At 37.8% G+C, this 13,572-nt stretch overlaps 1 protein-coding gene across 2 annotated transcripts; it reads left to right on the top strand.

Moving 5' to 3' along the window:
• The first annotated feature begins 2,460 nt into the window (after nucleotides 1–2,460).
• OLFML1 (olfactomedin like 1) lies at nucleotides 2,461–8,889 on the top strand. 2 transcript variants are annotated; one of them, XM_069856998.1, is made up of 3 exons: nucleotides 2,461–2,914; nucleotides 4,857–5,142; nucleotides 7,684–8,889. In XM_069856998.1, the coding sequence occupies exons 1-3, from the start codon at nucleotides 2,789–2,791 to the stop codon at nucleotides 8,460–8,462; spliced, it is 1,191 nt and encodes a 396-aa protein (XP_069713099.1). In that variant the 5' UTR covers nucleotides 2,461–2,788; the 3' UTR covers nucleotides 8,463–8,889. The 2 variants fall into 2 exon arrangements, with proteins under 2 accessions (XP_069713099.1, XP_069713098.1); XM_069856997.1 differs by having other exon boundaries at nucleotides 2,462–2,914; nucleotides 4,854–5,142.
• Nucleotides 8,890–13,572: the final 4,683 nt, after the last annotated feature.

The following is a 13,572-nucleotide window of genomic DNA, read 5'->3' on the forward strand; positions in this document are numbered from 1 at the left end:
AAAATGCCTGTTTTTCATTTGGAAACCTCAAACAGCTGTCAAAACAGAGATGAGACAGCGAATGGTAAAAAGGTGGAATAAGTGCAGCTAAGAAGCAGAATTGACAAGAATACCATCTTACATAGAGGGAGAAGGACAAGAAGAGTGAAAAGGCATATACACTTCCATCAGTGTATGTGTTTCCTTTTAGAGGTTTGTATGTCAAATCAAGACAGTGATAAGAAACCTGTTTCAGGACTGGTTCACAAAAAAAAAAAGCATTCCTTCAGTTAAGAACAATCTTTCTGACTCTCCTGGCATGTAACATCCTGCACAGAGACCAATGTCTTGCCAGGCATGTCAAGCAGTCCCATCTTAAATCACTATCATAAACAAATTTATTTATTTATTTATTATACATACACCTAGTATGTTCTGAGAAAAAACAAACAACATGTATATGTACGAGTATATATCTAGGCAGAACAGAACTGGAAAATACATAAAAACTAATGAAAAAAACCCAAAGCAACAAAGCTCATTTCTTAACCAGATGCCATAGAATGAACTCACAGAATACTGCATCTGACATAGATCATTGTTGCCATTTACCATGAGATTATGGTTTAATAAGCATGGGAATGTCTCATTAAGAGACATTCTGGTCTCTTTTTCTGGTCTTTCAGCTGCTGGTAATTCTAAGAAATGACAGAGCAACAATACAAAATCCAGTGTCTTACACAGCATGCTTAAGCTTATACAGGATCTTTAGTAATTTAAAATATTTGGCTTTGTAGATAATTTATACCTGTTTTAAGATGATGTACTGTTCATCTAGTGAAGTCTGAGGAATTGTCTGTAATTATTAAAAATTCAGACACAACTTACAAGACCTCTTTCTCAGGAAAAATTTTCAGTAAGGAGTTCTGCTATGACTGATGCTCTCACATACTTCATTAAAATTCTCCAAAGAGACTACTGCCTTATTTTAGAAAGCAACCTATACTACAAACTGCAGTGAAAAAGAATATTAAGAGGCATAAAGTTAAGTTGCTGCTTCATATTACCTTAAGACAGGGGCTGCAGTTAAAACTTAAGTCAAGCTTGTTCCAAACTGCAGACAAAACATGACAGTTTTTGTTTTACACAGATGTATGATTTCTCCCTCCATTAAATGAAGAAATTAACCCACTGAATTCCATAGTATTCATCTCCGGATCATTACATTAGGTTACCATGATGAACATACTAAACTCTGAGAACAAGTCTGAAAGATTCCAGGTTCATGTATGAGATAAGAAAAAAGGTTCGTTTTCCTATGTTCTTCCCCATAGAAGCCGATTATATCGTTCAAGATATTCCACAGGACATAATCAAGGAAGACTATACATTTCATATCTAGATTGTCTATTTTTCAGTGTATGATCCTTCAAGGATCCAAGCAGGCACGCTTTCCATCCTCCCATACAGGAGTTAGGGAGAAAAGTCAAATGACACTGGAATGGAAAACCAAGTATAAGCCTTTCTATGCAATCCTGATTTTGCCCGTAAATAGAAATTGGCAAATTGTTCAGAACTCTTAGGATAAAGCAATATTGAAAGAAAAAAATCCTTATCTGTGAACTTCTGTGAAATTTGCCTGTAAAGCATGATAACACTATCTTGCAAAAATCAAGCAAGTGGAGGTAAAAATCTACCTGCCATGACACATTTTCATGGATTCTGTCACAAGTCCCATGCTTACCTACAAGACACCCAGAAAGAAAAGGAAAGCTGTGTATAATGGGGGGGGGGGGGGGGGGTGTGGTGCGGGAAGTGAAGAGGTGGAGAATTCTGAGAAAAGAAAACAAGAGACACCCAGTTTGGCTTCAGATACAAAAGGAGCATTCTAACATCGTAACACATGGTTTTCCAGTGAATGCAATGTTAGCATAGCCTTGTATATTTCCAGACAAGACATTCAGTCATGGAAATTATGAAAAAGAATAAATAAAAACTACCCCAAAATCAATAGACTCATATAAGTTAATTGTAACTAATTTTTATGCCATCCTAAGGAGAATTACTATTCTGAAAGAAAAGACCTATCAAGGCCTCCATAAAATTAACACAGAACTGTGTTAAGGATATTGGTTTTGGCTGGAAGAATGTTGGCAAGAGAAGAAGGGAAAGGGAATGAAAAAGATATTTTTTTTTTATACCATTTTATCCACAGTATTCAGTCCTGCTGTTAATAGGTGGAATACTAGAAGTGAAAGCAATTGCTTTAGATTTAGTAACAGCTGTGGTTGTTGAAACAGCTACAGACATTATGCACTAGATCTTCCTTTGAAAGCATGACCAGTGCTCCACTGAATTTGAACATATGCTGATTTAAATCAAGTACATACTGCACAGTGCTGGTCACATGAGAAAGCAAGTGGGAGGAGGAAGGAGGGAAAATAAATTATTTTTATTTGCATTTAATAAAATCTGGCCTACAGGCTTTCTGTGACTCAGTACTGAACATCTGGGATTGATCATAGGATCACAAACTGGAAAGCAGTCATCTGGCTTCTAGAAATAAACACATTCAGTTCCTCTTCCACAACTTTATTTTTTTAATGACAAACTCCAACAGCCATTTTAAGTCCTTTTAATAATTGCAGCCACAGCATTTTTAATTTTTCAGAAATTTTTAGTATCACTTCTTCACATCACGGCATCAGATCACTGTTAACCCTGGACTGGCATTAGCTTCTTGGATTGCCCTATACACACACACACACAATTAATTCATGACTATTTTGCTTCAAAATTTTATGAAACAATGGTAGTCTTGCAACTCCGATTTTTATTAGTTCCATTTGTCACAAGCATCCTGGGAGCAGCACAATATATGACGCAAGATGCAGCGCTGATGAACTACATTGACCGGCGTCTCCTGTCTTTAGAGGTATGTGCTAGCTGTATCATGTAATTCTGCCTAACTGAAAAGAGGTTTGAAAAAGTATGAATGTTCTATGTGTGTGATCAAAGAACAGTTTGTATGATAAACAATATTAGGAAGAGAAATTTCCAGCTTTTTCTAATAAATAAATAAGTAAAATTGTAGTTAAACCTTTAGCTACCATGATTCCTAATTATCATATCATTATTAATTACCAGATATCATTTCAGAATGTTCTATTTTTATTCTATTATCACTTGTAATTTTTTACAACATCAGTGACCTTAGCTAATTATGCAAATGTTAGTAGTACTATCACAGTCTATCCTAGGGAACAGTATAACCATATTGTCATCAGTAGAAATGCTGTCAAGCATTAACAAGGAGACTAAAATTTATCAGGTATTTTTGCTACATACAGATGAATCTACCTGGAAGAGTAGTTTTAAGACATGTTTATGTAAACTAGCAGTGTATCTGCATTTTAACTAGGAGTTGAAATAATGCCCTAAGAGCTGGGAGATTGAAATAGGTATTTGCTTTCAATTAATTATATAAAAGGATGAGTACCTGCTTATTTTTCTGCAGTAAAAAAACCTACCAGAAATGCAAAATACCTTTTCAGTACTGGCATGCTGTATTCATACATGGCTTATCTTAAATCATTAACATGTCCTTGGCTCCTGACTTGCCTTAGCAGTTTAGAGAAACTTTAACCTGCCTGATCTTGAATTCCCTTTTCGTTCAAAGCTCTCACTGGTCTTAACTTCACAACACAGAAATGACTGAAGGATTAGCCTGGTATTGTGTTCCCATTGTGTAGACTGAAATTTGAATTTTCTTAGTACAAGAATAACTTCGTATGGTAATTTCTGTTCATTTGGCAATTTCTATTCATTTGGCACACATCAAAAATTATACACTCTCACCTGTGGAATCAGGTGCAAGAGGTACCAAACAGAGAACAGGACAAAGCTGAGGCAGATATTGAAGAGAACACTTGAAAACATTTAAAAGGAAGGATTTTTAGAAAGTAATTACTCAGCGTCCTGGAGACTTATGGTCAAGTATAGATGGGGGAGGGCGCAAAAAAAATACACCTTGCAAAATAAACAAACAAACCACCAAGATTATGTGGAACAACTGCATACTGCACTAATAATTCAGTAAACTCTGACATCATCTGTTAAAAGACCACCTTAAAAACAAAACACCTGAAATCTCTGTACAAAGCTCTGAATTATAAACTGGCACTCAGTTCTATGATTTTGTGTTTCAACTTAAATATTGTCCCAATTTCCTAATCTTCTCAAAGTGGCAGTTGGGTTTCTATTTACCTTTAAATATGTTGATAATTTAAATCTAGGTATAAAGAAACATCTGTATTTTTTTTAAATACAGTCAACGATTTCACAAAAATTAAAAACATAGCTTCACAAACACATCTCAATATTTCTATTTTCCATTTTAAAAGGATGAAAAATATCCACAGTAGAGGCTGTCTTAGTCAGACAAGGTGTATTTATGTGGAAGGTTTGTAGATTTCCTGCAGAGAATTTGTTGAGACTGCTTCACCAGTGGACCTACAGGCCAAGTTCTGAAAAGTTTCTGGAAAGCAAGTAATCATGTGCCCTTAAGTATCTCTAGCTGTTTCTACCAGACTATTTTTCGCTCTTCAGGCAGCAAAACAAAGTATCTGGTTGCCACTAACCACGGCACGAAAAAAAGTCTGTATTTTTGTCCAGAAGAATGAATGCTAGTGACAGTCAAATATGTCCTCTTCATGTAGATATACAGCAATATACTATTGGTTTGAAAGAGGTGTGGGCAGAGGTACTGGAAAAGAGAGAATAACATAGGTTTTAAAGAAATCATGAATGAGGTTGTAAACTATACAGAATATACACATATACTCATGTATTTTCTTCCTTTGTTCTCACTCAAGAAGAGGCTGGAAAAATGCAACCAAGACATACTGGATTATGTGGAAGAATTCCGAGACTTTTCGAAGATGATACTGTCACGCCTAGCAGGACTGAACAGTTATAAGACTGAGGTTAAAAGTGAAGTACAGAATTTACTAACAAGAATTGAACGAGCACAAAGGGACATTGACTATATTGGATCTGTCAGAGATTCTAACACATGTATAGAAGTACATGAAGACCTGGTGAAACAGCAGCTATTTGAAGAAGCGGAAGAAAAAAAGAAACTTAAACTCATGCTCAATGCAAGTAAGAACAGCTTACTTTTCAGAACTTTGGTCTGAATGAGCCTGTCTTCTAGGCAATGCCTACATGCTAACATAGGGGTAAAGATTTTCCTGAGTTATATGAATACCACAGGTAACTGCATGAGGGTTTGACTGTACAAATACTAGATTTAAAAATAAAAGCAATCACAACTACAAAAACTGTATGGGAGAGGGAGGGAAGAAGGTACAATTCAAACATTTATACTGCAGATTACCACACATCAAATTGATTCTTTGGAATCTGCTTTTTATTGTAAAGTAATATAAAAAGCCTCTGAAGTTATGCACTCACAAAGTCCCAAAAAATGCCAGTGCATTTCAGAGTATTGCAGCTACACCAAGCAATTTATGGTGGTCCTTTTTTTTTTTTTTCCCTTTTTGGAGTGTGTGGGGGTCAAAACCTCAACTCAGAAATGAATGCACAAGTTGAAAAAAAAAGACTTACTTCTGCTTTTTATTCTGAAAGGCAGAAAAATTTAGAGATTTTTAAACTGCCTGTGGCAAGAACCCCTTAAAAATTATCTCCTGAGTGTTTCTGAGGGGGATAAATTACTTTCTGTTTTTCTTTGTTGGAAATTATTTTTAATTTTATTGCAGCAGTTCATAGTGACTATACTTTTGTCAATAGTAGTGAGATGCTTACCCCATTGAAGTAAATGTCAGAACTAGTCCCTGTATAGATTTTGTAACACTTAGGAAAAGTACCAAGACATGTTAGTAAACAGCAGCTCTGCTTCTACACTCTCATATATGAACCAGAAACTATGATTACTTTCTCTAAGTCACTCCAAAACTCTAGCAAAAAATGTTCTTTTATTAAGACCAACTTTTTTACTGGTTTTGGTTTAAGTTCACAGAGAACTGAAACAAAAATTAAATCAAGTAGAATCACTGTTCTTACATGCCTAACCCTGCTTTGGGTGGAAAATGGGAAATTATCTTCTGCATATTTTGGAGTATGATAAAAAATGGTGATCTCTGAAGATATCATTGTGGAGTATGTAGAAAAACTTTCTGCTCACTGTGAATGTCTCAGTTTCTCAATCTTCCTGCAAGCTGTTATGAAAGCCAAAGACAGTTAAAAAGCTTCTCTCAAGGAGACATTATACATAGATTTCATGTAGTAATCTGGTTGTTTCTCCTGAAGAAGAAGATGTTGCTAAGGCTGCCTAGGTATTTTGACTAGTTTTAAGTTTCTAGAACATATTTAATCAATAAACTTTAGTTTTGGGAAAGCTATTGTGACTTGATCAGGGAAGATTCATCCAGAATCAGAAGTTCCAGCAAAATAATCCATGCTATAGCAGCAATAGCCAAGTTCTTTGGTTAGAGGGTATCGGTACACACAATCAACATAAAGGTTTCTACAGGCAACTACAATCTTGCCACTGACTTCAATAGGTTCATATCAGGGTAAAAAGGAGGCTGGTTTTTTGCTCTCTCCATTTCATCTACTGCCAGAATTTCCTGCTTTAGGGCTTTGTTTGTTCTGTTTACTAAGATGGCTGCAGTTTACTAAAGGCAATTCTTTTAACTTCAAATAGTGTCTCTTGGAATTTATGACTGTCTTTGGTAAACAAGCTTGTTATTATGCTTTGCAATAGAGTTTTTTCTGGAAAGGATAGTCCTCGACAGAGATCCTAGAGTCTAAATGCCTGAGTCCTCCCAGGCTTGCTGCTTTTCAAGCTGAAATATCTGTGCAAAGTACATACAAAATTAATTAAGCCAAACCTATGACTCACTCTCTGCTGGTGTCAATTTTATCCCTGTAATGAGGTAAACAGTTGTGTAACCCCACCAGACATGCTTCTAGCATAAGAATTGATAACATAGACATCGTACCAGTTTTTTAATGACCACCTTAATATATGGGCATTCCCAATTTTGTGATCCATGTATCTGATCTAATTCCTTTGTGCTGTAGGTGTTCCCTGTTTAGGGAAGATAGCCCAGTGTTTTGGCTTTTTGTTATGATGACCTATTTTTATCTATCTTCTTATAAAAAAAAAAAAGCTAACAGAGGCTAAGAGGACTCCTGAAATAAAAATACTAGTACACATGGCATATGAGGAAAATGGATTTCAATTTGTATGTCTCCAATAAGAGATAAATTTGATTATTTTACTGTGCTGATCTAAAACAGAAGTCACTTCTCTGACGTGGAAATCATAGTCCTGTAAAAGAACTGACAAGACAAATAAGAGAATCACTAACTCTGCTCTTGGTCTTTTCTCAGGTACACAAACAGAATCCCTTTAGGAGAACAGTAGTCTAGTAAAGCACACAATAACATGCTGTGTAGCTGAAGCTTTGCAGTTTCCTTAGCAGGAGATGCTGAATATATCACATAAAATTAACTTCAGGACTGCTTACTGTAACCACACTGCTGACACCTTTATTGATACATTAACTCTGGTCTTATAGGTAGACTGAAAGGAAAATAAGTACTTCAAAGAAAGGAAACTAGAAAATTCACAGATATTCTAATATTTTATTTTTGTCTTTGGATGTTTCCTTGCAGGTTGTGACCACATGCTTGCAGGTATCAAGTCCCTAAAGGTAGTTAAGAAGACTGGAGATAAGCATGGCTCTTGGATGAAAGATTCTGGCAAAAAGCATGCAAAGATTTATTTATTAAATGGTTCTGTAAATAATGTTATTTTGGAATTTGCAAATATCATGACATTCATGGAAAGCAATCATACACTGAAAGCTCATAGAACCACCTTGCCATTTCCCTGGGAAGGAACTGGTCATGTGGTATATCAGGGTTTCCTGTTCTATCATAGATATGGCTCCTTAAATGAGATAATTAAATTCAATATCCAGAAAAGAAAAATAGCTGATCAAATGCAACTGCCAGGGGCCGGAAGGATTCCTGCCTATCAGCTTTCACCATCTACAAAAATAGATCTTGCTGTTGATGAGCAAGGGCTCTGGGCAATTCACGCAGAACCAGAGACTGGAGGAAACATTGTAATTACTAAAATCAACCACATAACCATGTCAGTAGAGCACACATGGGACACATCATGCAATAGCAAGGATGCTGAAGCAGCTTTCATGGCATGCAACACACTCTATGTTGTGTACAATTTTCCCAGTGGAGGCACTTCTCGCATACAATGTGTTTATGATGTTTTGGATGCTGTAAGTCCTTATGAAATCCCAGTATTGCATTTTCCAAAACGTCAAGGTAGCCATTCCACTATACATTACAATCCTAAAGAAAAGCAACTCTTTGCCTGGGGTGATGGATCCCAGATCATTTACAAGCTTCACACAAAGAAAAAAGTTTAGAATCTTTAGTATCATTTCAAATATACTTAAAAGCTATCAGTCCCATGTCAACATGGTCATTAAAGTGTATTAAAATTACATTATTCCCATCTGTTAAAACTTTCATCTGTTTTACATAAATTTAGGCTTACACACCCCAGTTATCTTCAACTTCCGTCCAATTAAGAATATGTGAAGAATCCATTAATATGAATTACATGATGATTCAGTACTACAGAATGTACAACCACACAGAGAAATTAGTCTTAAAGATTAAAATTAATTTTAAAAAACAATATGAATCCAGCTCTGACATGTTCTCTTCTTATCAAATACATGTATTCTGCCTCAGTGCCATGGAAACCAAATCAAAAGTCCTTCCTGTCCAACACACATCTGACAATCTTCACTACCCTGAAGTTCACTGTAGAAAGCCTTCTCATAAACACTATAAAATCACATGTTTCTAAGGTAATTATCTATAAGTTTTAACAAGAGAGGTTTGTTGTATCACAAAGCATAAGAGTACACATCCTCACAAACATGGTTTATTTTTAACGAATAATTCCTAATCCTTGAACTTCTAGACTGTTTCCATGGAATTTCCACATTTTTGTTATGCATATAGTTGTACGGTCTACTTTTGATCCTGTTAACACATTAGCTACAGTTAAATATTCACTTTTATCAGCTTTAACTTGCCACCTTTCAATTTTTTTCAGTGTATCACTGCTTGTGTGTCAGGAGTGTTCCTAGAGAATCCCTTCTGTACTGTATTCTATCTTGAAATGGTTTCCATATCTCTCTCTGATTGTTTCCTTTCTTATAAGTCTTTTAACATCTGTTTTAGCATCTAGTTACGAAGCACTTTCTCAAAACTTAGAATCTCTTCCATTGCTCACAGTGAGATCTTATTGTATCCTCTGACTCCAGCAAAATACTTCTACAGAAAAGGTGCCCTGAGGAGCAGAACAGTGTAAGTAAGGGCATGCCACTGGTCAGTTCTGGTTTTGTGAATGACAAATAAACTCCAGGTAAATACAAAAACCACATTTTGTTTCAAAAATAATATTAACTTTTACTGGACTTCTCTTTGGGAAATACAGCTACTAGATGCAGCTTACAGACTTTAATGACAGCTGTATTTCTGTTTAATAACAAAAAAAAAATCACCCCAAAAAAGATGATGCTTGAAAAGCAACCCACAGCTGTTTCTACATAAAGTCTGTTTTGTTCTTCACACTGAAAGAGCTGTTGTTCTGTTTTAAAATAGCTTCAACAGAACAGCCAGACATCAGGGAATTATTTTGAAAAGGAGTTGCAGCATACAACTTAGAGTGTATGGACTGCTGAATTGCAGTAGTGCTGCTCTGCTTTTAGCAAAAGAAACTATACAATTCTAAGCAGCCTTAAAGACTGTAGCATTACTTCTGTGTTACAGAAGCCACAAGAAGGATGGTTAAAGACATTCTCAGCCTGAAAGTAAGGTGAGCTGGCACTGATTTCCTGTGTGACCATGGGTCAAAGGCAGATTCTACTCTTTGGCCTTTTATTCCTTATCTGTAAAATAACAGACAGAGAAATACAGAACAGTATTAGCCACCTTTGGAATGCATCGAGATCTTTTACTGCAAAAGGATTTGTAATTTTCTATAATTCACAAATAAAGGCTTTTGACGTAAATATGGATTGAGTCTGCTCTATAGAAAAGGCATTCCTGGAATTGCTATGCTCTACACTACTATACAACAGAGAAAGTCTGCATTATTATGCTATATAGACATTTCAATAAGTAATCTTCAAAAGTTCAGGCAGGATTCTCTCTGAACCTTGCTGCCCTGGAAATCCAAGCATCATAATGAATTAAAGGTACTGCTTAGTTTTGATAAAAGGAAAAGCTTTTGTATGGATGAACTTTACTAGATTATTTCAGATTGTACAAAACGTGAAAGAAATAAAAACAAGAATATAGAATGACAGAGTTTTCATGAATCTCAAAGCTGAGTTTCAGTAATAAGGGGAGGGCAAATTTTCAAGTCTCATAGTTTCAAAAATGTATATGAATAACTCAAACAATTTGAAGATGTTAATCCTGGTACTGATTTGTTGGCAAGCCAACAGTCTCGAAGAGGTACCAAAAAAGAACACAAATTGAAGAGTATAATAATAGTGCAGACATGTCTCTGTCCCTTTAGTGACTCATGCCAGAGTCACTGCCTCTGTGTTCAGCCTCACTGAGGTCTTCTCTTCCATGAAGTTCATAGAATCATAAAATTTTTGGGATTGGAATGCACTTTTTAAAGATCATCTAGTCCAACCCCCTGCAATGAACAGGCACATTTTCAGCTAGGTCAGGTTTCTCAGAGCCCCATCTAACCTGATCTTGAACATTTCCAGGGATGGGGCATCTACCACCTCTCTGGGCAGCCTCTTCCAGTGTTTCACCACCCTTGTTGTGAAAAAATGTCCTCCTTGTATCTACTCTTAATCTACCCTCTTTTAGTTTAGAACCATTAGTCCTTGTCCTGTTGCAACAGGGTCTGCTAAAACACCTGTCTCTATCATTCTTATAGGCCCCCTTTAAGTAGTTGAAAGGTTGAAATAAGATGTCCCCAAAGCATTCTCTTCTAGAGGTTCAACAACCAAACCTTTCAGTTTTTCCTCGAGGGAGAAGTGTCTCATCCCTCTAATCATTTTTGTGGCCCCCATCTAGACCCACTCCAACAGATCCATGTCTCACTTGTTCTGAGGGCTCTAGAGATGGATATAGTACTCCAGGTGGAGTATCACCAGCGTGGAACAGAGAAGCAGAATCACCTCTCTTGACTACTACTCTTGACTACATCTACTTTTGATGCAGCCCAAGATACAGCTGGCTTTCTGCGCTGTGAGCGCACGCTGCCAGCTCATGTCCAGTTTTTCCCTGACCAGTACCCCCAAGTCCTGGTACACAGAGCTGCTCTCAACCCCTTCATCTTCCAGCCTGTATCAATACGGGAGGTTGCAGGACCTTGCACTTGGTCTTGTTGAACTTCATGAGGTTCACATGGGCGCACTTCTCAAGCTTGGGTGCCGACTCTCCCTTTCCTGGGGATCACTCCCCTGTGCCCTTCTGCTGCCCTCCACCTCCCCTTGTGTGCCTGGGATCCAGCACTTCCTCATCCCGTCCCTGGACTCTCCTGGATGAGATGGTGGCAAAGGTGTTCCAGGAGGGTCAGGGATCCTCAGTGACCCCCTAATGATCCAGCTCCCTGCCAGTGGTGCAGTACCCAGACATCCCGCTGGCAAGAAAGGGAGGTGCAGCTGGCCTGCACGAGGACTCTCAGAACTCTGTAAAAGAACTGCCGATTGCAAAGTGCTGCACAGACTCTTCTTCCCAATGTCCTGCCACTGGAGAATGTTGGGGGTGCACTTTCCTCTGCACAGAGCTCCCAGAGAGAAGGGAGGAGAGGGCCTGCTGTCCTTTGACCTGCTATACTGACACCACACAAGGAGCTGGAGACGGCAGGGATTCTTCTCAGTCTGTCACCCTTGCTCTGTTTTCTAGTTTTAAGGACAAACGTTCTCAATTTTTTTTTTCTTAATACCTGGGGATATTTTCAGTGTTCTTCTGCAACACAAAGTATGTTCTAATTCCTGCACTCACCTGGGAGGTTCACTGAGATGCTTCACCACAACTATGGCAAAGACAAAGAACAACTCATAACACTTCTGTATTGCCCACTCTTTTCCTGGAACACAACATAGATTAGGCTACTAGTCCTGAAGCATGGAATAAACTGAGAAATGGGCTCTGGGTTGGGGTGGCATATGAACTTTGTGAACTGTAAGGACAGGTTTCCAAGTTTCTTGGGCTTACCGCAGCAATGACGCAGTTGAGAAAGTCAAGTGTGTGAATATGACTGATCATGTAATGTTCAGGCAAGAGGGAAAGAATATCAGGAACCTGGAGGAGAAATTAATCTCATACATATATCTCATAGGCTTATAGAATCATAGAATCATAGAATCATAGAATAGTTTGGGTGGGAAGGGACCTTAAAGATTATCTAGTTCCAACCACTGTGCAATGGGCAGGGACACATCCCACTGGATCAAGCTGCCCAGCCTGATATGATTTGCTTCATTTTCATAAATGGTAGCACGCAACCTGATATTTTTTAGAAAGTTGGAAGAGACATTTGGTTAGTTCTGGGATGACAAAGGGCAAACACAAGGACTGCTTATTCAGAATCAGAAAGGAAAGAATCACAAATATCGGAAATGAGTAATGGGCTCCAAGTAACCATTCTCCAAAAAGTGAGGACAAAGTGCTGTTCACAAGGCTGTATTAAGCCATGACAAGTCTGCATGAGAGAGGGCATTGGCTTCCAGTTCAGGTAGATGATATGATTGATTGTTATCATGGGAATGAATTTGGTACAAGGAGATTAGCACACAGAAGTCTTTATCAGGAACAAAAAACACATGAAAGACCATTTAAGACCTCTACCTTTATCATCTAGATAACTGCTGTCCGAATAGCTCAAGTCCTACCATGTTCTGATTTCTCCATGCGCCACTTTCACCTGAAACACTTGCTTTTTGCTTTTGCAGTGCTGCAATTTCACGTTCTGACTCTACAGACAGGTCCTCTTCACTGCAGGTCTCAGAATAGAATCCAGCATTCTCTGCTATGACAGCAGGATCACAATCCTTGTAACAACAACTGGTGCCCTCAGTGCTTTGGCTGTGATAAAGGACCCTCTCTTCACTGATGCCAGTTACCTTATCCTTTTTCTGTATCAAATCATGACCTTCCCTTCCAGTGGTATGATTAGATAGCAGGGTTTCATTGCACAGATAACCCTCATTTTCCATGCCCTCCATTCTTTCTGCCAGCTCTTATGCAGAGGGCTCACTTAGGCTGGAATAATCTGCAAGGATTATGTGCTTGAAGCAATTGGAATTATCATAGCGAGGAGGCTTTTCAGCCTACCTTATTTATTCAAACCTGTATGATGAATTTAAACTTCCTGACAACAGTGTGCTTTCTTCTTTGGATTTTGTGGATGCCAAGGATCTGTGGATTGTATGCCAAAAGCAACTGTTTTATTGGTATAGCAGAGGTTGATGCTAGGAGCATGGTGTA

Source organism: Phaenicophaeus curvirostris, chromosome 5 (assembly GCF_032191515.1).
Source record: "Phaenicophaeus curvirostris isolate KB17595 chromosome 5, BPBGC_Pcur_1.0, whole genome shotgun sequence".
In the NCBI taxonomy this organism is placed as follows: Eukaryota; Metazoa; Chordata; class Aves; order Cuculiformes; family Cuculidae; genus Phaenicophaeus; species Phaenicophaeus curvirostris.

Coding starts and splice junctions, on each gene's coding strand:
- OLFML1 (XM_069856997.1), top strand. CDS start 2,789: ATGGTAGTCTTGCAACTCCGATTTTTATTAGTTCCATTTGTCACAAGC. Junction 2,915..4,853: donor GGCGTCTCCTGTCTTTAGAG/GTATGTGCTAGC, acceptor TTCTCACTCAAG/AAGAGGCTGGAAAAATGCAA. Junction 5,143..7,683: donor TAAACTCATGCTCAATGCAA/GTAAGAACAGCT, acceptor GTTTCCTTGCAG/GTTGTGACCACATGCTTGCA.